This window comes from Babylonia areolata, chromosome 21 (genome assembly GCF_041734735.1).
Source record: "Babylonia areolata isolate BAREFJ2019XMU chromosome 21, ASM4173473v1, whole genome shotgun sequence".
In the NCBI taxonomy this organism is placed as follows: domain Eukaryota; kingdom Metazoa; phylum Mollusca; class Gastropoda; order Neogastropoda; family Buccinidae; genus Babylonia; species Babylonia areolata.
This window is the reverse complement of record NC_134896.1, coordinates 2,788,232-2,813,175: the sequence shown is the minus strand read 5'-3', so window position 1 is coordinate 2,813,175 and position 24,944 is coordinate 2,788,232. Positions and strand designations below refer to the sequence as shown.

Sequence of the window (24,944 nt, the reverse complement as noted above, 5' to 3'; positions counted from 1 at the left end):
ACACATAAGGTACTGTCAAAAAGACATGACACAGACACATAAGGTACCTGTCAATAAGACACTGACAAAGTCACATAAGGTACCCGTCAAAACGACATGACACAGACACATAAGGTACCTGTCAAAAAGACATGACACAGACACATAAGGTACCTGTCAATAAGACACTGACAAAGTCACATAAGGTACTGTCAAAAAGACACTGACACAGACACATAAGGTACTGTCAAAAAGACATGACACAGACACATAAGGTACCTGTCAATAAGACATGACACAGACACATAAGGTACCTGTCAATAAGACATGACACAGACACAAAAGGTACCTGTCAATAAGACACTGACACAGACACATAAGGTACCTGTCAATAAGACACTGACAAAGTCACATAAGGTACCTGTCAAAAAGACACTGACACAGACACAAAAAGTACCTGTCAAAAAGACACTGACACAGACACATAAGGACCCTGTCAAAAAGACATGAAACAGACAGATGAGGTACCTGTCAATAAGACACTGACACAAACACATAAGGTAGCTGTCAATAAGACACTGTCAAAGACTGACACATATGGTACCTGTCAAAAAGACACGGACACACAAGGTACCTGTCAAAAAGACATGACACAGAAACATAAGGTACCTGTTCAAAAGTCACTGACAGTGACACATGAGGTACCTGTCAAAAAGACACTGACAGTGACACATAAGGTACTGTCAGAAAGACATGACAGACACATATGGTACCTGTCAATAAGACATGACACAGACAGATGAGGTACCTGTCAATAAGACACTGACAGTGACATGAGGTACCTGTCAAAAAGACATGATACAGACAGATAAAATACCTGTCAAAAAGACACTGACAGCCACACATGGAATGCCTGTCCAAAAGACACTGGCACAGACACATAAGGTACCTGTCCAAAAGTCACTGACAGTGACACATAAGGTACCTGTCAAAAAGACACTAACACAGACAGATGAGGTACCTGTCAAAAAGACATGATACAGACACAATAGGTACCTGTCAAAAAGACAATGACAAAGACACATAAGGTACCTGTCAAAAAGACATGACACAGACAGATGAGGTACCTGTCAAAAAGACACTGACAGTGACACATAAGGTACCTGTCAAAAAGACACTGACACATATGGTACCTGTCAAAAAGACACGGACACATAAGGTACCTGTCAAAAAGATACTAACAGCAACACATAAGGAACCTATGACATACAGATGAGGTATCAAAAGACATGACACAGACACATGAGGTACCTGTCAAAAAGACATAACACCGACACATAAGGTACCTGTCAAAGTGGATTTCCAGCCCAATTGACTGCTTGTCCTCTTGTACCTCTAGTCGTATGGTGACATTCTCTGCCACCACATGCACCATGGTCTTGACTGCAACACACATCAAATCATGTTACACACATTAAATCATGTTGATAACCACCACATACACTGCTACACATCAATTCATTACATCACAAATCAAGCAATACCAAATGCCAGTCTACGTTCAGTAGTACTGGGTCCGCAAGAGGTCACTAGAGCTGCTTGCTCAATAACTGAGGCTGGAGGGGTCAGTCGGAAATGTTGTCACTTGCTGTGTCTGAACGAAATGGGACCAGGAGGGTCCAGTCACAATTATTGAGCCGCTTAAAGAGACCGCCAGAAGAGGAGCTAATTGATTTAATGGGCAGATAGTTTATCTCAAGTCTTAGGAGGTTATTTTTGTTTGTTTTGTTTTTTTGTTTGGTTTTTTTTTTTTTTTTTGAAAGATTGTGTGTGTGCCTGGAATGGATTAAGATGATATACTGAACATAATTATAAACAGAGGGAACGTTATAAAAAGTTTTGTCTGTCTATTGGTGCGCCTTCTGAACGAATGGAGTGATGTGTGACCATGGAGTATGACAATTACTTTTACAGTAAATGACTTCCACCCAAATTCTGTGTGCACATGTACACATGTGCGTGTGTGCCTGGGTGAATACAATACAAAACAATACAATAGATTTTATTGTCATGAAACCTTAAGGTTTATAAGACACAAGTGCAATGGTAATTGAATGAATGAATGAATGAATGAAAAATACACAATTAATTAATCAATCAATTAATGCAATAAATTGCAACAGCATTCATCAACAAATTTTCCTAATCTTGTTTGTATATATTAATCATCTGTTAGCATCACCTGACTGGGAATATTTCCTGTGTTATTCAAATTTTGAATATCTTTTAAAAATTGTTGCCTCAAGACGGATTTCGTCTTCCAGTATGTTGCACTTGCTGCACAATCTGTCTTCTTGTGGAATATTTAAATATCTACCCTTCTTAATCTTTAGGTCATGCGTGCATATTCTGAGTTTTGTTAAAGCTTGTCTGCGTTTTGTATCCGATATATTTAAAAGATAGGTTTCAGTTTTGTACTCTGCTACAATCGTATTGTAAAATTTTAGCTTTAATGTTTTTTCTATTCTATCTTGCCAGTGTTTGATATATTCTTCTTTTTTTTCTTTCTAATTTTTGATATACCACATATTTCAGTCTATGTACTCTGAATGTGAATTGGTTTTTCCAAATATGATCAAGGCCTATAATTTTGAGTATCTTTATAACAAGTATCAACTATGAGAAAGTTGTATTTTCCTGTTGGTACATGGACTTATATAATTTGTTGATGAGGGAAGTTTCTGGTTACTGAATTATGTGAATCAAACATGTAATAATTTGGCATATCATCTTTAAACTTATTGGGAATCTGCCCAATTCACCTAACACAGGAAGCACCATAGCTGTTTTGTGTACTCCAAGTATTTGCTTACAGAATTTAATGTGTAATTTTTCATGTGGAAACTTATTTGATAAGCAGTCGTCAAAATGTGCTAAATCGAAAGAATCATCCAGTTTGACTTGGTAAGGTAACTATACCTCCGCCCCATAAATCGATATTGGCGTTATCAAAGTATCATACAGTTTAGATATGGTACCTGGATTGATGTTGATATTTTTTTTAATGTTCTTCGTAGAGTATGCAATGCTTTGTTTGCTTGTTTTGTTAGGTGTTCCCATGCTCTTATCAGGCTTCCACTTTTGTGGAATATAACTCCTAAATATTTATATTCTTCTGCTGTTTGTATTATATCTTCCCAACAGTAAAAATACATTGGTATTTTTGGGTCAGATCTTGTATAGATTACCACTTTCGCTTTTTCTCTATTAATTTTTAATTCCCAACTATGGCAATTTGTGTTCAAATTATGTAATTTTTATTGCAGTCCTTTTCTTGTTAAAGACAGAATAACCAGATCATCAGCATAAAGTAAACATGGTACATTGCTGGGTGAAACAGTATTGAATTTCGGAGAATCGTTACTTTCCACATATTTTACAATATCATTTATAAAAATATCAAATAAAGTTGGGCTTAGTGTACTGCCCTATTGTACACCCTTCTATAGAGTTATTTCTGTGCTGAGACCTTCATATGAATTTATTTGAATTTTGGAATTATCATACGTCTTTAATTATAATATCAAAGCATTTACTAGTTATGCCCATTCTTTTCAACTTTAGGAACAAGGCATCATGCCAAACATTATCAAAGGCTTTTTAAAATCCACAAAACCACCATATAATAAACATTTTTTACTTTTAATACTTCATTAATGATTTTTTTTTGAATGAAGATTTGATCAGTTGTTCTGTAGTGTTTCCGAAATCCAATTTGTTCCTTTGTTAGGCGTTCACCTTGTTCTAGGTACTCAGTCATTCGATTATTTAATATTGTGCAGAATACTTTTCCCAAGGTATTGGTTAAGGTTATTCCCCTATAATTATTTGGATCTCCCGGGTTCCCATTTTTCTACAATGGAATGTTTAAACCATTTTTCCAACATTCTGGATATATACCTAGCACGAAAATAATCATAATGTTAAACATTTTTTGAATGATATGGATAGTTATTGGAAGACTTGTTTTGACCTTTCCGTTTGTAATACCATCCAATCCTGGTGATTTATTACTTTTTTTTATGCTTGCACACTTTCTTCATTTTTTTTTTTTTGATATTGTTCAGTTGATATTTAATTTGAAAGCAGACTCTCATCTGTTTGACTCTTTTTAAGTTTGTTTCTGATTTTTTGCCTTTGTTTTTCTTCTATATTCACATCTTTGCCAATGAGCTTTTCCAGCTGTGAAATCCATATGGATGTATTCAACTGATATTTGTGTATGGCATTCTCGCCTGCAGTTTGTAAACTTTTTAATGTTTTCCAAGCGGTGTTCGGATCTTTATAAAGGACGTCACTGATTTTATTCGCAAGATCATTTGTGTACATTCTTTTCTTTCGTCTTAACATCATGTGTGTCTGTGTGTGTGTGTGTGTGTGTGTGCATGTGCATGCATGGTTGTGTGTGCGCGCAGGTGCATGTGTGTGTTTATGTGAGTTGTTTGTTGTTGATGTTACTGGTGCTTACTTTTCTCAATCAGCTCTGCCATCCAGGTGACGGCCTTGCTCTTGGCAGTGACATCACAGTGGTCCTGGTCTTTGTCACCTGACACCTCTTCATTCACCGTCTGCTCTGCAAAGCGCAGACTGGCGTCCATGGAATTCATCATGGAGGCCGACATAGCCTCCAGCAGCTGGGCTGTACAGCAAAACACCAAAACACAGCCTTCAATCATGGGCTGTACAGCAAAACACCAAAACACAGCCTTCAATCATGGGCTGTACAGTACAACACAGCCTTCAATCATGAGCTGTACAGCACAACACAGCCTTCAGTCATGGGCTGTACAGCACAACACAGCCTTCAGTCATGGGCTGTACAGCACAACACCATACCACACCCTTCAATCAACACTCGGCAATCTGCTGTTTAACAAAGACTGATATGGATACTTATAAAGCCCACATCCTCCATCAGAGACCAAGCTCAAAGTGCTTTACAAACATGCACAACAGACTGCCTACCTGGGTACAGTCAAGTGAGAAAGAAAGTAAAAAGAAAAAGAACTGGTCAGTGATCAGAACCTAATCCAGAGAAGCTGAATTCAAAAACAAAACAAAAAAGAAGAAAATACAGGAGAGTCGTCAACTTTTTATCCAACACACACACACACAAACAAAACTATTTTAAACTGTTTGTATGTCGCCTAGAGAAGGCACAACAGTAGATGTTTTTCTCAGTGTGTGATAACTACGTTAGTATGGACATGCTTTTTCTTGTTTGCTATATTGAACTTTCCCTGCAAAAGCATCAGAGGCATTCAAGCTGTCCCAAGGAATTACAAACATCTTTTGTCAAACACTCTGAACAGGGACATCTTTGCTGGGACTGTGAAATTCAGCATTTCATACCCACATCACTGCACAGATGACACCAACACTGATTTTTTCAAAAAACATTACGACCCTTTCCTGACCAAACATTTAATTAAAAATGTGTAACTAAACTAAATTGAAATAAAAGATAACCAGCAACATATAGCAATTGGATTTTACCATCAAAGTCCATGTTAGACACAACACAATAAGAAACACACACAAAATGAGAAACTGGATCAAATGTGAAAACATCAGAAACAAAGGTAGGTCCTAGGCACCAACATGAGTGTGAACAAGACACACATAGCAGCAGACTGCAGTGTGTGTGTGAGCACCGACCAGCTTTGAGTGTGGGCGCCTTTGGGTGCAGGGTGAGGTCGACATCCTTGATGTGGATGACTGTGGGGGCTGTGCTGACCTCCAGCCAGGGGATAGTGGCCAAAAGGGACCCTATGTAGCCCTCAGACAGTTCACATGGCACATCCTCAAGGGCAGCGTTCACTGCCTGCAACACACACACACACACACCTTACAACACTGTCAGTCATCACTGTAACCACACTGAATCCACTGCCTGCAACACACACACCCCCATTACAACACTGTCAGTCATCACTGTAACCACACTGAATCCACTGCCTGCAACACACACACACCCCCATTACAACACTGTCAGTCATCACTGTAACCACACTGAATCCACTGCCTGCAACACACACACCCCCATTACAACACTGTCAGTCATCACTGTAACCACACTGAATCCACTGCCTGCAACACACACACACACCCATTACAACACTGTCAGTCATCACTGTAACCACACTGAATCCACTGCCTGCAACACACACACCCCCATTACAACACTGTCAGTCATCACTGTAACCACACTGAATCCACTGCCTGCAACACACACACACCCATTACAACACTGTCAGTCATCACTGTAACCACACTGAATCCACTGCCTGCAACACACACACACACACCCATTACAACACTGTCAGTCATCACTGTAACCACACTGAATCCACTGCCTGCAACACACACACCCCCATTACAACACTGTCAGTCATCACTGTAACCACACTGAATCCACTGCCTGCAACACACACACACACCCATTACAACACTGTCAGTCATCACTGTAACCACACTGAATCCACTGCCTGCAACACACACACATTACAACACTGTCAGTCATCAGGGTCATTACAACACTGTCAGTCAGTCATCAGGGTCATTACAACACTGTCAGTCATCAGGGTCATTACAACACTGTCAGTCAGTCATCAGGGTCATTACAACACGGTCAGTCAGTCATCAGGGCCATTACAACACTGTCAGTCAGTCATCAGGGCCATTACAACACTGTCAGTCAGTCATCAGGGCCACTACAACACTGTCAGTCAGTCATCAGGGCCATTACAACACTGTCAGTCAGTCATCAGGGCCATTACAACACTGTCAGTCAGTCATCAGGGCCATTACAACACTGTCAGTCAGTCATCAGGGCCATTACAACACTGTCAGTCAGTCATCAGGGCCACTACAACACTGTCAGTCAGTCATCAGGGCCATTACAACACTGTCAGTCAGTCATCAGGGTCATTACAACACTGTCAGTCAGTCATCAGGGTCATTACAATACTGTCAGTCAGTCATCGGGGCCACTACAACACTGTCCATCAGTCATCAGGGTCATTACAACACTGTCAGTCAGTCATCAGGGCCACTACAACACTGACAGTCATCAGGGCCACTACAACACTGACAGTGGTCCAGGACAGAACCCTTCAAACCACACCTGTCACCACCATATACCCAGCATGACTTCAGCCCTCAACAACCTGATTCTAAAGATGTCAGCCAAAACTGAATAGGTTGTTAAACTCCACCAGCACTGGACCCCTGGGCAGAGAGAGCTTCACAACAATACAAGTCAGTTCAGCTGACCAGCAGGAGATTGCATCACAGTACACAAACACTGGACACACAGCCTGCTGACATCCTTTCAAATCAAAAAGGACATGCCCACAGGGCTCTGGACTGGTCAGCTTGAAAGTCCTGGGCACAGAGGAGGGAGGGAGGGGAGAGAGAGAAAGAGGGGAAAGAGGGGGTTTGAGACAGACTGACATAGAATGATAGATGTATCACACAACAGACTGGGGTGGGAGGGAGGGGAGAGAGAGAAAGAGGGGAAAGAGGGGGTTTGAGACAGAATGATCCGATGTATCACACAGACTGGGGTATTTCATTGAAAGAGACATATCTTTATGTTGCTCTTTGAAAACCTACACTGGTCACAGACCTAAGGGAACATCAATTAATTATGTTTTAAGAGAAATGAAGGTAATTTGCAACAGACCCTGCATATTTTCAGTTTAAAAACATGTACACAACTAAGAAAAGTTATATGTTGTTTGTTGTCTCAGTTTCAGATTTTGTACTAAAACTGCTTTAAAAACTATCATGCTGTGCAATGGGATCTAAAACTATCAAACTTCACAGTGCACCAACAGTAATGGTATCTATAGACCTTCTTCGTTAGAAAAACAATTAGAGTAATTTGCCCTTGATTACACCAGAAAGAGAATTCGTGGGGTGTCTCTAAAAGCGAAAGTTGCGAGTTTGTCGATTGTACTTGTGTAAATGCTTCACAATGGGTCTGGGGAAAACGGGTGGAAAAAAGTACTGTGTGTGCTGTTCGAACTTCAAAGGAAAAAAGCCACAAACCGATTGCATAGAGCATGGCGAGGTTCATGAACTGAAAAGGACCGCACCCTCAGTGGCAATGATATTCCTTCACTTTTTACAAACAAGGTCTTCAAAACAAGCACAATATGTGACATTTTGAATCAAATGGATTTGTGTGTGTATGTGTGTGTGTTGGTCACATTCTTAGCTGTGATATTTATTCAGCACAGATATGTACATCTAGTACATAGTACAAAACTGACTAGTGTACCCCTGAAACAAACACTACAAAGAATTTCCACTATACAACATTTGTCAGCACATACTTCTTTCAAGTGGAAATGCTTGCACATTTTCAGAAAGTGCTCTAACAATGATACCAAGACAGTGAGATCCTTGCTACTTCCACAGGCAATGTGAATGTTTACACAGAGAGAGAGAGATAAAGCATAGTTATTGTTGCAAATTTAAACAACTCACTGGCTTGAGATTCTGCACATGCATAATGCAGTGAATAGATCTGACACATTTGGGGGGATGTATGGAGTTTGAAAATGTTTGTCTTTAACTACAACAAATGTCATAACATTCAAGCTATAATTATATATTCTTTTCTTTTTTTGTCAAAGTTGTCAGATATGAATGCAAGTCCAAGAAGACACTGCTACTTCTGCATTAGCAGTGGAAACCAATGCTGCTGACAGTAAATTGAGTAATTTTACAAAATTTAACAAATTTGGAAGTGAAAATATGTAATGATCTGACAGCTTTGCTTCCCCCTGTACACCAATCTGACACTGATGACAGTTGACACAGTGAAAGATGACTTATTAGGGCCTTGAAGACTGTTTTGTCAAAAAAATTAGACTGAAGGGGGGTTACAGTACTGGGTGTCAATTTGTAGAGTGTGTGTGTGTTAGCTGAGAGCAGATTGATTCAGGTGGATCATTGGTATTGACAAATTGTGTAAGACAGTCAGATTATTATCTGTGTATTATTTTTTTTTAAGCTTTCTATTTGGAAATTGTGGAGTTTGAATGCTCCTGATTTTTTTTTTTCATACTGATGTGAACAAATATTGCAACTGTTTATATACTGTTTATATTTATCTGATATAATGCTGATTTATATGCAATATATGCATCACTTATATACAAGAGATAATTTGATTTTAACAGCCAAAGCTTATACCCACTGCTTGCTAATGATACTGATCATATGGAGCATTTAAATAAGACTTCAAAAACTGTAGCTGTGATTTTTCTTCTTCTCTTTCAGGGAGAAAGGTGGAGGGGTGTGGGGAGGGGTGCAGTGTGGTTCAAACCAGTTAAGATTCACTGCAGAGTTTTGTTGTTTTTTCTTTCTGATCATGGGAAAAAAAGTCAAAACTTTGTGAATGTAGACAGTGCACTTCAATACTGATGTATATCACACACACACACACACACACACACACACACACTCACACACACAATATCCAAAACTACATGGTGCTCACATCATAAATAACTCAAATTGTTTAGACAATTGTTCATTGTTTAGCGTTTAGGTATGAATGAATGATACAAAAAAATAAAAGAAAATATCTAATCAAAGAGATTTTCTTCAAGTCTGTGTTTGACTCAGACCTGTTTACAGTGCATTTTGTAAACACTAAAACAGTCCAAATTTGATTGTACAGATTTGACAAGTATCAGTATCAGTGACAACAAGTAATAAGCAAATGAAATATATATATAATGATATATGATTTTTTAAAAATACAGGAAATAAAAGATGGGAGGTGGGGCATGCAAATGTAAATAAATGCAAATATTTACACTAAGAATTTACAGCACTACCAGTTTCTAAAAAATGGCATCAAAGAGAAAACTGGTATGTATGTGTTAATCCTTTGCCCAGTTGTTAGATACAATGAACTTACAGGTTTCCATAAAAGAAATACATATTCTAACCTGGTGAAAGTACAGACATATCCATTTTGGGTAAACAGGCCAGCTGATTGTACCAGACTGGTGTGTCTGAATGTCTGGGAGTCTTGAGAAGACTTATCAATGCATGTCACTTGTAATGATGAATGAGTGAGTACTGTATGCACACATGCACGCATGCTATACCATAAGATGAAATCATTCTTTACTTGCAGTTAATCATCAACGCAACTGTGATGAAACACACATGAATCAGTCTTGATGATGATTATCTTTAATCGAATTCTATGCACAGCTCCACCACTCTTCTCTCCACAATTTCCATGGCAAATTGCAGCACTCATTTCCCCACAGATTTCCATGCTCAACTCCAACACTCTCCTCCCAACAATATGTATTAAAAAGTCATGTGATAGAAAAGCCAGAAAAAGATCAAATTCATTGGAACAGCAGTGGCCATTTTCTCAAGTCTGAAACCTGTTTTTAGGAGGCGCGCACGCGCACGTGCACACAAACACACACACACACACTCACTCATACTATGTAGCAACAATATGAAATGCAAGAATGTATATAGATTCTGAATGAATGGGTCACCCACAGGAGCGATACTTTTTTCTTCAGCTCAGTTGTTAAAAATCTGCGGGAGGTTTATGTCGCTGTGACAGCAGAAATGTCTCTGTGACAGCAGAAACTGACTTGACTTCGCCTTCTTGTTTCTGGTTCCGCGACAATTAAAAATCTTTGCACGACGAACAAGTTCAACTTTCGAGCTACTTATCAGTTGTCCATTCTTTTATTAAATACTCTTTCGGTTCTTTAACTTTCAAGCGCACTTTCAGTTTCAGCAGACAGAGTAGCCATGTTGCCTTATCCGGATGTCCCAAGGTGAAGGGGCTGAACTTTTCACTGACTTTCGTTTCCTAACTAACAAGGTCTATATATAACATCATTTGAACTAAACACTGTAATGCAGCTCATACTACAGGTCTGGACACAGTATGCTAGCCTTCCTGACAACCCAACTCCTCAGTGAACCACACAGACAAAGGGCTGCTGTGGTGTGGGTATGAACACAGCCAGCTATTCTCACACCCACTGCCTCCAGCTACAGCATGATTTGCTCAACCCCCACCACAGGATTGTGCAACCCTTCACTCACTATTCACTGAGCACTATTCACCTCACAGTGGAGGCAGAGGAGGATCACTACACAATGTGAAAGAAAACTGACCACTGAACAGTGGGGTGGGGATGGAGGTGGGCAGAGTGGAGAGAGCAGAAGGAAAAGGCAGAAAGTGGGTCAAACAGGGATTTTATTCCCTTTCCAAAGGAAGCTTCTTTCTCTTGTACTCTGGGCCACACGGTGAATGATTTCTCTTCTGCAGTTCCTAGTTAACATCCAGAGCTATTTCAAATTCAACGGTGCCTCAATGACATGCAGATGTTGAACTGCATATATCCCCCAAAAATTTTTGTTATAACTATAAACACCTACAATGAATCAGTCAATCCTCTAGAAAAACCTGTACATAAAGTTTACACTCTTTTCTTTGTTTCATACACTGCAAAGCCTGACTGGTACAGTGGTAACCTTCATTTTGTTAGAAACCTGAGAAATCTTTCTTTTAAGAAGAAAAAAAGAACGAAAAACCAGTTTTAGAGGCAGAGACAGGGCATGATCATAATATTAATATGGAGGTCAGTTGCAGGATTGAGATCTAGATACAAGTGAGAAAGTGGCATCAACAAGAGACTGATCTACACTACAGAGCTCTCGCTGTTTGATCAGTACAAATTTTACTTTGAGTGAAGCCAAACCAACTCCATGCAAAGACAGCCACAATATGATAATTCTGTCCAGAAACAACAAAACACTGTTGTTGTTGTTTTAACTCAGTATTTCATCTTTTTTCCCTCAAGGCCTGACTGAGCATGTTGGGTTACGCTGCTGGTCAGACATATGCTCCATATAGGTGGTGTAGCGTATATATATGTAGTATATATATATATATTAATTATTATCCATATATACAGATTTTTCCAAACACAGTGACGCCTCAGTGAGTTACTGAACTGAACTGAACTTTGTTGTTGGTCTTGTTTTGTTTTTTAAATACATATTTAGAATGGAGAATCTACCTAAATATTTCCAAAATTATTCCCAAGCAATATTAAATGTAGTAAAGTATCCAAATCTACGTGTTTCTGTGGGGCGTTTTTTTGTGTGTTTTTTAACAAAATGAATAAATAAAACACAAACATGGTATAAGTTACACTTACAGCAGATTTCATTCACAATTTTTAATTCAAAATTCTAAGCTGAAAACATGCTATGCTTGACTTTATAAAATAAATAAATAACCCACACCACTGAAATCATTCCAGCAAAAAAAAAAGAAAAAAAAAGGGTGGGGTGGGTGGGGAACAAAGGCAGCTTGAGTTGTCTTAACTGATACTGGACTCATCTCATCAGAGTGGGATGGGAGAGAGAGAACTAAGTACATGCCTGATCAAGTTTGGCCAAATTAACAGTTACTCACATGTAGTGCCCCAGTTAAAAACAAGATTTGGGTCAAGGAATGGAATGTGAGCAAGTAAAGTCTTTGTGACTTTTTATTTCCTACCTAGTCTTGTGACGTTTTTTTTTCTGTGACTTTTCTGCGACTTTCTTAACGATCACCCATGGGATACATATTCTTCCTTCTTCAACAGGAACGCATCCATAAACAGTAAACAGCGAGCTTAATTTGTGAACGACTAATTTGGTTGGTAACTGTTTCAACTTTGGATATGACTGGGATGGGGGACAGAAAATTAGCCGTTCCCTTATTCTTAGTTCGAATACACGACTTTGTGACCGATGGTGGAGACAGCGTCCGAGTTATTTTTAGGCACTTCGTTGTCTAACATGTCTGCGTAAGTCCACCGCGTCTTATGCTATCCAAATCTACGTCGTTGTTGGGCCTGCTTTATTCAAAAAACACCAGTTCAGAAGTTATCCCCGGTTAGTTTTCTCACAATTCATTATCTGCTGTCTCTTTCTGAGAAGTTTGAATATATTCATCTGTTCACGAAACGCTGACCCAGAATTGAACGCATGCGTACGCCACACAGCTGTTCTTTGTTTACAAAAATTTCAGGCAGCCATTGCAGTATGACCACTTGCTTATGTGGGTAAACAATGAAACATCAACAACAACAACAAAAATCTAAAACACAACTTCATAAAAGTAAAAAGCAGAAACATGCACTAATGCCTTTGGCTGAACTAATAACAGACACAAAATAATCTACGTACCTGTGGTTTCAAAACCACATCCCGAGCACGAAGTTCTTGTTTTGACCAGCCAGTACTTATTTCTAGCTGGGTCGAAGTAATCTTTGTGTAGTGGCCTAAATATTTTTCAAATAAAAAAGAAATGGACCTTTGAACAACGGGTGCCCAGTGTTTCACAAAACTTTTCAGATTACGGATTCGTTCACTGAAGAAGTTATTCATGATCACTTCGACACTAGTTCGCCATTCTTCGAAACACAACTTGGCTAAACAGGCAAGGGAAATCACTCTGGATTGTCAGCTTGCTGGTGCCGATGAGGATTTTTAAGTTATTGGTGACAACCAATCAGGAGTCGAGAAACACGCTGGACACTGCACAATCAATCCGAGTAGACGATTTTTTTCCTTTGATTTTCCTGGAAAACATAAACAAATTGTACAGAAATGGCTTTTAACGCTGACTGTATCAACGCAAAGCGATTGCAGTATTCATATAAAGGACTTAAAAATATTACGTTGAGATTGCCTGTGTCAGCGTTCTTTGGAGCAAGACTCAATATTTTAACAGCCTAAAAGAAGCTGATCGTTTGTGAGCCTTGATAAACACGAGTTATTGACAAAAACGAAATACGACTTTGATGGATAAATTGACTGAGCTCGTCAACGACCTGACCAACAATAAAAAGGAGTAAATCTGAATGGGCATGAAAAGCCAAAAATGGCTAAGTTGTATATAACAACGCCCCAAATCCTGATTCTGATCCTGATAAAACAACCGTTATGATTTTTCGCAAGGAAGGTCACTTGTCTGATTGTGAGAAATGGTATCGCGACAGTGTAGAACTGGGATTTGTAAATCATCAGGAGTACTTGGATTACTGTTTACAACTAAATTAAGCATACGACCATACATAAATATTGGTATGGGATGAAGCTTGTAAACGTAAGCTGGACGCTTTTTGGAAAGGCAGTTCAACTGTCTACGATTCAGTTTGTTAGTTTGTAGGCATTATACTACCCACGCATGCCACAGTAACAGTCCGAGCGTATGGACCGTGTAAAGGCCAGAACTGAGGCCAACACACTGATTCTGTCAAGTTCAAGTTCAAGTCAGAAATTTGTATTGGACATGCCTCTGACAATGAAAATAAGTTAAGCTGTATTGATGTTGATGTTTTCTGGGTAAGTTTTTTGTTGTTGTTTTTTATCAAAAATGTATGGCCATGCATGAAGTCCTCTCACGTTGTGTATTGTGAAGTCATACTCTGTGTGACCTCCGTTGTGAATGTTATGAGAAGACAAAAATGACTGACAAGATAATAATGATAATGATTTAATTTATAAAGCACCTTTCAATGTAAAACATGCTCAACTGCACTGCCCAGTTCAATGTAAAAATTGACGTTTAAAAATCGCAATGAAACACTGAAACGAAAAAGAAAAAACAACTGACATACATAACCCTTAACAGACAGCCAACCAAACATTCAAGCTCTGATTTATGTCCACACACACTCGCGCACGCACACACACACACACACACACACACACACACACACACACACACACACTTATCACAGATTGTACACTCTCATCATACATATTATATCAAAATACCTTTTAATACTGCACATTAATTATTATATCACAATACTTAAAACAACTCCACGTATCACTATTCACAAAACCATAAAACAGCTCCACGTATCACTATTCACAAAACCATAAAACAGCTCCATGTATCACTATTCACAAAACCATAAAACAACTCTATGTATCACTATTCACAAAACCATGAAACAACTCCATGTATCACTATTCACAAAACCATAAAACAACTCCATGTATCACTATTCACAAAATCATATCAGAATTAAAAATCTACTTCTAACTCTTTAAGCCAGTCACATACATCACGATACACTAAAAGCGTACATTTCAAAGTACAAAATCATCAGTTTAAAAGCAAACACACCCTTTACCCCACTCCAAAACACACCACCATTCACCTGAGAAAGAAAAGCACCCACTCATGCACATCATGTGTGGTGAAGTTGAATAAGGTGTGTCATCTGATTCTTGATAAAAGTTGAAAACGGTTTTCAGTCTCAGAGACAGAGGTTGGGAGTTCCAACTATTGTGGTTTTTTCTCCAGCAGTGAAAACTGGATTTCCAGTCATGTCTCTTGATCTTAGCATTTCGTGAAGGACTGTTCATTGTCTGGACGTAGCTAAGTTACACTGATAATACCGTGACGTATATTGTACGTCTGTGAATGATACAGTGGTGGATGCTGAGTCCTCGGGGGACACTACTCCAGTCATGTCCATTCTTTTCAAAACTATACTTCTACTGGCGCTCCACAAGGCACGGTGCTGTATCCCGTTCAGTTTGCACTATACACGAATGACTGCAGAGGCACGGAGGAAACCCCTGTTATAAAATATTCTGATGATTCCGCTATTGAAGATCTGTCCAACTCTGATACTATTTACTTCACTGAAATGAAAACGTTTTGCTCCTGGTGTGAAGAGAACTATCTTAATCTGAACGTTTTAAAAACAAAAGAAATATGTTAAAATATAAGGGACTATTTTAAACAATAATCTGGCTTTTGACAGGAATGTTGATTGTAATCATAAGAAATGTCAGTCTAGAATATTTTGTTTGCAGAAGCTGAGAAATATTGGTTTAAATTCCAAGATTCTCCAGAGCTACTATCGATGTTGTATTGAGTCTATGCTGACAGTTTCATTTATGTGCTGGTATGGAAGTTTGGGAGTGAGAAGGAAGCGAGTTTTGAATGATGTTGTGAGTGTGTGCAGTAAAGTTGTGGGAGTGAGACAAGCTAGTATGCAAGAGCTGTATGAAAGGCGAGTGGTTCAGAAAACCAGGCAGGTAACTGATGGCATATTTTTAGCAAAGTACTATCAACTGCTGCCATCAGGATGACACTACAGAACGTTTAAAGTAAAATCCAGAAGACTTTTATACCATGTTCAATTCACCTTTTAATTGAGAACTATGTACGCGTGCATGTGTCATAATATGTGTGTGCATGTGGTGTGGTGTGGTGTGTGTGTGTGTGTGTGTGTGTGTGTGTGTGGCGCTTGCATGCAATTGCGTGCATGTGTCATAATATGCGTGTGTATGCGTGTGGTGGTGTGTGTGTGTGTGTGTGTGTGTGTGTGCGTATGACAGTGTGTGTGTGTATGTGTGTGTGTGTGTGTGCGCGCGCGCGCACTTTCATGCAATAACGTGTGAGAGTGCATGCATGATAGGTTGCACTTTGTTTAAATTTCTTTGATAAACATTTACTCAATATGTGTGACAGTGTGCAGGATGAATGTGCTATGTTCGTGTCTGTCAATATACGATATATCTTATCTTATCTTATTTAAAACAATACATGCAATAATAACCTTGCATGGTGTCTTTCAGTATGTTTACAATAATGATAAGTTGCAACATTCTGAGTGAAGATATATATTTTTTTTCTTCTTTTTTTAAAATGAATATCCTATATGTTTATTGATTCTTTATTATTAAATAATGTATACTATTTTTGGGTTTAGTAAATATGTACGTTTGTCTTGCTGCTCCTGATGTTTTTTGGGTTTTTTTAATGAGATGATAAAGTCATTCTGATCTTATCTCATCTCTTCATCATCACATAACTCCAGTCATGACCCCTCATCATCACAGAACTTCCGTCATGTCTCCTCATCATCATAGAACTCCAGTCATGTCTCCTCATCATCATAGAATTCCAGTCATGTCTAATAATGATTAGTTGCAACATTCTGAGTGAAGATTTTTTTTTTCTTCTTTTTTTTAAATGAATATCCTATATGTTTATTGATTCTTTATTATTAAATAATGTATACTATTTTTGGGTTTAGTAAATGTGTACGTTTGTCTTGCTGCTCCTGATGTTTTTTTTGTTTTTTTTTAATGAGATGATAAAGTCATTCTGATCTTATCTCATCTCTTCATCACCACATAACTCCAGTCATGACCCCTCATCATCACAGAACTCCAGTCATGTCTCCTCATCATCATAGAACTCCAGTCATGTCTCCTCATCATCATAGAATTCCAGTCATGTCTCCTCATCATAGAACTCCAGTCATGTCTCCTCATCATCATCACAGAACTCCAGTCATGTCTCTTCATCATCACAGAACTCCAGTCATGTCTCTTCATCATCACAGAACTCCAGTCATGTCTCCTCATCATAGAATTCCAGTCATGTCTCCTCATCATCATCACAGAACTCCAGTCATGTCTCCTCATCATCATCACAGAACTCCAGTCATGTCTCCTCATCATCACAGAACTCCAGTCATGTCTCCTCCTCATCATCACAGAACTCCAGTCATGTCTCCTCATCATCACAGAACTCCAGTCATGTCTCCTCATCATCACAGAACTCCAGTCATGTCTCCTCATCATCATCACAGAACTCCAGTCATGTCTCTCATCATCATCACAGAACTCCAGTCATGTCTCCTCATCATCACAGAACTCCAGTCATGTCTCTTCATCATCATCACAGAACTCCAGTCATGTCTCCTCATCATCACAGAACTCCAGTCATGTCTCTTCATCATCATCACAGAACTCCAGTCATGTCTCCTCCTCATCATCACAGAACTCCAGTCATGTCTCCTCATCATCATCACAGAACTCCAGTCATGTCTCCTCATCATCATCACAGAACTCCAGTCATGTCTCCTCATCATCATCACAGAACTCCAGTCATGTCTCTTCATCATCATCACAGAACTCCAGTCATGTCTCCTCATCATCACAGAACTCCAGTCATGTCTCCTCATCATCATCACAGAACTCCAGTCATGTATCATTACAGAACTCCAGTCATGTCTCTTCATCATCATCACAGAACTCCAGTCATGTCTCCTCATCATCATCACAGAACTCCAGTCATGTCTCCTCATCATCACAGAACTCCAGTCATGTCTCCTCATCACCACAGAACTCCAGTCATGTCTCCTCATCATCACAGAACTCCAGTCATGTCTCCTCATCATCACAGAACTCCAGTCATATCTCTTCATCATCATCACAGAACTCCAGTCATGTCTCCTCATCATCATAGAACTCCAGTCATGTCTCTTCATCATCATCACAGAACTCCAGTCATGTCTCCTCATCATCACAGAACTCCAGTCATGTCTCCTCATCATCATCACAGAACTCCAGTCATGTCTCCTCATCGTCACAGAACTCCAGTCATGTCTCTTCATCATCACAGAACTCCAGTCATGTCTCCTCTTCATCATCATCACAGAACTCCAGTCATGTCTCTTCATCATCACAGAACTCCAGTCATGTCTCTTCATCATCATCACAGAACTCCAGTCATGTCTCTTCATCATCATCACAGAACTCCAGTCATGTCTCTTCATCATCACAGAACTCCAGTCATGTCTCCTCTTCATCATCATCACAGAACTCCAGTCATGTCTCTTCATCGTCACAGAACTCCAGTCATGTCTCCTCATCGTCACAGAACTCCAGTCATGTCTCTTCACCATTGTCACAGCATACCATGAAGGATGGTTCACTGCTGAGGTCTCAGGGGACAGAACTCCAGTAATGTCAGGCGTGGTGACGTGCTGTCCATTGGAGAAGATTGGAATTTGTCCCTAGTCGCATGTGAAGGGTTTAAATTTTGGACAATTTCTATCAGGGATGGATAGAAGTAGTTTTGTCGTGGGATCCCTAGCTGTCTGAACACTGTTTATTGAAGGTGCAGTCTTTATGGTAAAAGATATTTCCAATTTCTGAAAATGGCGTGATCAAGTAATGTGTGGAGGTACAGTCTTTATGGTAAAAGATATTTCTAATTTCTGAAAATGACGTGATCAAGTAATGTGTGGAGGTACAGTCTTTATGGTAAAAGATATTTCTAATTTCTGAAAATGACGTGATCAAGTAATGTGTGGTTGGTCTCATTACGAAATATATATATATCTTTTTATTATCTTTCCGCTGAAATTTATTCCGACAGGAGCTGACAGTTGGATAGAACTGCTGGAGCAGACTGTAGATTACTTATTTGTTTTTGACTAAAAGATGACCTCCACAGAAAGTGCACTGCTGCTAGAGTGCTTGTGTTCAAACATGTGTAAAGTTAAAGACTTTATTTCACTTAATCCGTTGGACTCCTTTGCAGCAGTGGACTCACTTCTGGGCTGCCCTCTTCAGATTCTGCCTTCTTGGTGCTTATTTTGAGGTCTGCTCCTGCTTCTTTGTAAAGACAGCTTGTTTGTCCTGTGTGTCTTGGCATCTGTGTGAGAGGAGGCTGACGGCGAAATCCAGATGTTCAAGTTGCTTGGTGAAGGTCCATCAGAGTAACATGTTCCCACGTGGGGTGGTCTTCTTCATGACCCAGTCAGCCATGACCAGCATGAAAATGATGGGTGACAAGAGGCATCCCTGTCTAACCGCTGTCCTCACATCAAATGGATCTGTCAGCTTGCTGTTATCACTGACCTGACATGCAGAGTTATTATGATATTATTTTGCGCCCATCCTTTGTAGGAGACCAAGCTCTAAGGGCTTTACATAGCCGACAGACAGGTGCTATTAGGTGCTCATCATTTGTTTCCTGTGTCCTTCGATCAGGTTTCAGTCATGCACGCATATACTCATAACGTACATACTCATATAGACATGTATCATTTTACATATACGACCATTTTGTTTATTTACCCCCACACCCCCATGTGTGGCAGTGATTGTTTTCAGGGGTGTGCATGCTGGGTATGTTCTTGTTTCCGTAACTCACTGAATGCTGACATGGATTACAGGATCTTTATGTGCGTATTTATCTTCTGTGTGCGTATGCACACAAAGGGGGTTCAGGCACATGCAGGTCTACATATATGTTGGCCTGGGAGGTCAGAAAAATCTCCACCCTTTACCCACCAGGCACTGTTACCGAGATTCGAATCCGGGACCCTCGGATTGAAAATCCAAAACTTTAACCACTCATGCAGCTATTGCGGCCGTCTTACAGCTGTCCTCACATTAATAAAATAGATCTGTCAGATTCCTGTTAACAATGACCTGACATGTCGAGTTGCCGTAAAACAGTTGAATGTATTTTGCTGGAAATCTGTAATGGTGCATAATATTCCTTACAACTTGTCGGTTTTGATGCCTACTGACCACTAAAACTACAGTACATACAGATTCCTTTCCTCTCCTTCCCTCTCTCTGATGGACCTGATGGAATTGGTGCCTCTCTATTGAAACTCGCACTCCTTATATTGTTGTTCCCCTTACATTCATATACAACGTGTGCATCGAACAGGGTGTCATTCCTCATGCTCTTAAGACAGCAAAGGTTATCCAGTTACCGAAGTCAAAAGACGCGTCAGATTTGAACAACTTTAGACTCTTTTAACTTCTCTCAATTTTATCGAAACCACTCGAAAGACACGTTCACAAACATCTTATGCAATATCTTGAAAATCTCAAACTCTTCCACCCTATGCAGTCGGGCTTCGACATCGTCATTCATGTCAACGTTAGTCCGTTTGTGTGATTCATGGTTGTCTGGCATCAACAACAGTGAAATCGTAGGTGCTTTTGATCTTGTTGATCACAAAACATTACTTAAAAAATCGTCATTGTATCTCAGAGACCCCACCACACTGTCCTTCTTCGAATCATTCCTTACAGACAGGACACAACATGTGTTTACCAGTGGTAACACTTCTTCCACTAAAGCAATTCAAAGTGGAGTTCCTCAAGGATCCGTTCTTGGACCACTTCTATTCCGCATATTTATCAATGACCTTCCTTTGGCTGTATCAGACCCAAGAGTCTCGTGTGATCTTTTTGCAGATGACACTTCCCTTCATTCCAATGCTGTCAGCGTTGCTTCAGTTCAATATTCCCTTCAAACGGGCATAAATGATGTTTCTAAATGGTGCAAATCCATCCATGGCGCTTCATCCACACACAAAAAAAGAAGAAAAAAAAGTGTGATTCTCGCACCAAGACAAAAGCATAAAAAATCCATTTGTCCTCACTTTGAATGTCGATGACAACTCCATTGAACAAGTCCACGAGCACCGTGTCTTGGGAGTCATAACAGAAGATGAACTGAAATAGCAATCACACATTAACTGTCTGTAAAAGGTTGGCACGCAGTCTTTTTTTTACTTAATCAGCTCAAGCCTTACGTAGACAGTGATGCTCGCAAAATGTTCTTCCACGTTCACTGTCTTTCTCACATCAATTACGCGTCTGTATTCTGGAACTGTGCTGCAGATGTTCATCTTAAGAAGCTAAATTCCAAAATAATTTTACCAGATCTTTCATTGTCAACTTTAAGAAACGAGCCAGATTAAACATCCTTCCATTGCGAAAACAGTATTCAACAAAGTGTTACTTGTATATAAAGTGCAGAATAACTTGGCACCACAATATCTACATTTGCTTACCCGAGCCTCATGCCGATACGGCTCAAACAAGCACATTTTACCTCTCACCCGCACTGATTGTTCAAAACAAGTTTTGCATTTTTAGGTGCATCCCTATGGAACTCACTCCCTGTATACATACAAACGAGCATTTCTCTACCTACTTTCAACTCAAATCTCCATAAATATCTTCAATCCTTCCAACCATAAGTGACAGTTATAGAAGCAACCGTTGGCAGTAACAATTAGGGCATTTATACTTACTGGATCCATTATTGTTTCTCCTTGTTCTTGTTTGCTCTTTTTCTTATTCTGTCCTATTTTCTTTACATTTATTTTGTTTTGTTTGCATTTCTTTCATTTTCTTCTAATTTGTGTGCATGCATGAATATATTCATTTAATTCCATCATGGTTGTGACAATAGCTGTAGCATAAGTGATATTGGTGATGGTAGTAGTAATTTTAGTATCAATTACAACTGTCTACGTGGATTTGATAACAACAATGTGGCTTTAGTCATCAGGTTGTTGATACTGATGAAATATTTCTCACCCCCCCCCCCCCCCCCCCCCTTTCTCTTATCCATCTGTCAATGTGTGTGTGTGTGTGTGTGTGTGTGCGCGCGCGTTTTATCACATTCCTCTGCAGGACTTCCTTCTGTTGTTTTTTTCTTTCTTTCTCCCTTTTCCATTAAATATATATGTGTTATTGTAATTGATGTAGATTAGCAAGGACAGATTGGAAGAATGGGCCATGCCTAAAATTATAATCCTTGAATAAAAAAAAGTTTTGAGTTCTGAGTTCTCTCTTGCGCTTTGAGTTTGGTCTCTGACCAAAGACATGCGCTACTCAAGTATCCATCTCTCTTTCTCTCTTCCATTTTTCAACACACTCAGTTAAACATCACATTCACTTCAACCATCAAATGAAAACTCAAACAATTTGCACCAATATTTATTTTCACAGTTTTTCACTTGGTGTAATTTGTTTGCAAGGTACTCATTCAGACTCACCTTCTATCTCACAAGCACTCAATGAAGAGTATATACAAAAATCAACCAATTATTATTATGCTTTGTTATCCACATATACAAAGCTCACATCAATGATCATCACAGCTGTTAAGACATTGTTCTGGTTAAATATATACAAATGAAATGACAAGCATATATAAAGTATATATATATATCAGACACCAGATGGACGTGTGAAGGGTTATAAAAAACATGCAAAAACCAGTTCAGAGTACCTGACCCATACCTACTATCACCAACATGTTTTCTTGAGCAGAGACTTGACAGACTCTGCATTATCATAACAATAATTATTGTGAAAAATATGCATAAAATACTGCCCAGATTAAAAATATGCTTTTCAGTAGACATTTACTTCATGTGATATACTTATGTTTCTAGACAGAAAGTCAGAGTCTGAGAACAGACCTCAACAGAATGTAGTCAGTCCGACTGACAAGTACTTCAGCTGAAGAATGAACAAAAACAGACACAAAACAGTAACACACAATGAACCAAGTGCAAGGACCTTCATTCAAATTACATCACATCAATAATTACTTCTGAATAATAAGAAGGGGAAAAAAGTGAAGCAAGTGATTACAAAAAGAAGAAACAGACTTTTCCAAGTTAGTTGCACAATAGTTTTTGAAATGCCTTGACATTCTGAGGATACATAAAAAAAATTTTTTTTTAAACCCAAACAAAACAAAAAACAGAGCTGCAAAAATGGACAGTTAGGGTTCAGACATGGAGAGGCAACACTGGTGAGATTGCTCAGGCATTGCCCAACATCAGTGTTACCATGGACAGAGTTAGGGTGACAGATACAGCCCAACATCAGTGTTACCATGGACAGAGTTAGGGTGACAGATACAGCCCAACATCAGTGTTACCATGGACCGAGTTAGGGTGACAGAGATAGCCCAACATCAGTGTTACCATGGACAGAGTTTGGGTGACAGATACAGCCCAACATCAGTGTTACCATGGACAGTTAGGGTGACAGATACAGCCCAACATCAGTGTTACCATGGACAGAGTTTGGGTGACAGATACAGCCCAACATCAGTGTTACCATGGACCGAGTTAGGGTGACAGAGATAGCCCAACATCAGTGTTACCATGGACAGAGTTTGGGTGACAGATACAGCCCAACATCAGTGTTACCATGGACAGAGTTTGGGTGACAGAGATAGCCCAACATCAGTGTTACCATGGACAGAGTTTGGGTGACAGATACAGCCCAACATCAGTGTTACCATGGACCAAGTTAGGGTGACAGACATAGCCCAACATCAGTGTTACCATGGACAGAGTTAGGGTGACAGATACAGCCCAACATCAGTGTTACCATGGACAGAGTTAGGGTGACAGAGACAGCCCAACATCAGTGTTACCATGGACAGAGTTTGGGTGACAGATACAGCCCAACATCAGTGTTACCATGGACAGAGTTTGGGTGACAGAGATAGCCCAACATCAGTGTTACCATGGACAGAGTTTGGGTGACAGATACAGCCCAACATCAGTGTTACCATGGACCGAGTTAGGGTGACAGATACAGCCCAACATCAGTGTTACCATGGACAGAGTTAGGGTGACAGATACAGCCCAACATCAGTGTTACCATGGACAGAGTTTGGGTGACAGAGATAGCCCAACATCAGTGTTACCATGGACAGAGTTTGGGTGACAGATACAGCCCAACATCAGTGTTACCATGGACAGAGTTTGGGTGACAGATATAGCCCAACATCAGTGTATTGTCAGGTCTTGACAAAATTACCAACGAAATGCTAAAACACCTTGGTACCAAAGCAAAGACCAAACTCAACTCGTGCCTAGTTTGGCACCTGGAGAAGACCAACATCATCACTCCAGAGCAGGCAGGCTTCCTCCAACATCATTCCACTGAGGACCAAGTGACCTACATAGCCCAGAAGATCGAGGATTGCTTCCAGGACAAACGGCATACACTGACTGTGGATAGACAAGGAAAAGGCATACGACAAAGTCTGGAAGGATGGCCTCCAGAGGAAGCTCCATAAGAGTGGTGTGACTGGCTGTATGTACCAGTGGATCTCACAGTACCTGAACAATAGGAAGGCCCGAGTCCATGTCAATGGAGCATACAGTCGGAAGAAGACACTGAGAGAAGGAGTCCTCAGGGAGATGTCCTCAGCCCTACACTATTCCTCA

At 39.7% G+C, this 24,944-nt stretch overlaps 1 protein-coding gene across 5 annotated transcripts in view; it reads right to left on the bottom strand.

Annotated features, from left to right (window-relative positions):
• The window catches only part of LOC143296737 (autophagy-related protein 2 homolog A-like), a 125,380-nt gene extending 111,846 nt beyond the window's left edge, over window positions 1-13,534 (bottom strand). For all 5 annotated transcript variants that reach the window (XR_013057161.1, XM_076608796.1, XM_076608799.1 and 2 more), the window contains exons 1-4: window positions 13,288-13,534; window positions 5,698-5,863; window positions 4,508-4,678; window positions 1,326-1,422 (exon numbers count right to left, since the gene is read on the bottom strand). Coding sequence is in view for 4 of the 5 variants with exons in the window: in XM_076608796.1 (XP_076464911.1) it covers window positions 1,326-1,422; window positions 4,508-4,678; window positions 5,698-5,863; window positions 13,288-13,488 (635 nt within the window). In the remaining variant the exon portion in view is untranslated. The remainder of the gene's footprint in view (window positions 1-1,325; window positions 1,423-4,507; window positions 4,679-5,697; window positions 5,864-13,287) is intronic.
• Between the last annotated feature and the right edge of the window lie 11,410 nt (window positions 13,535-24,944).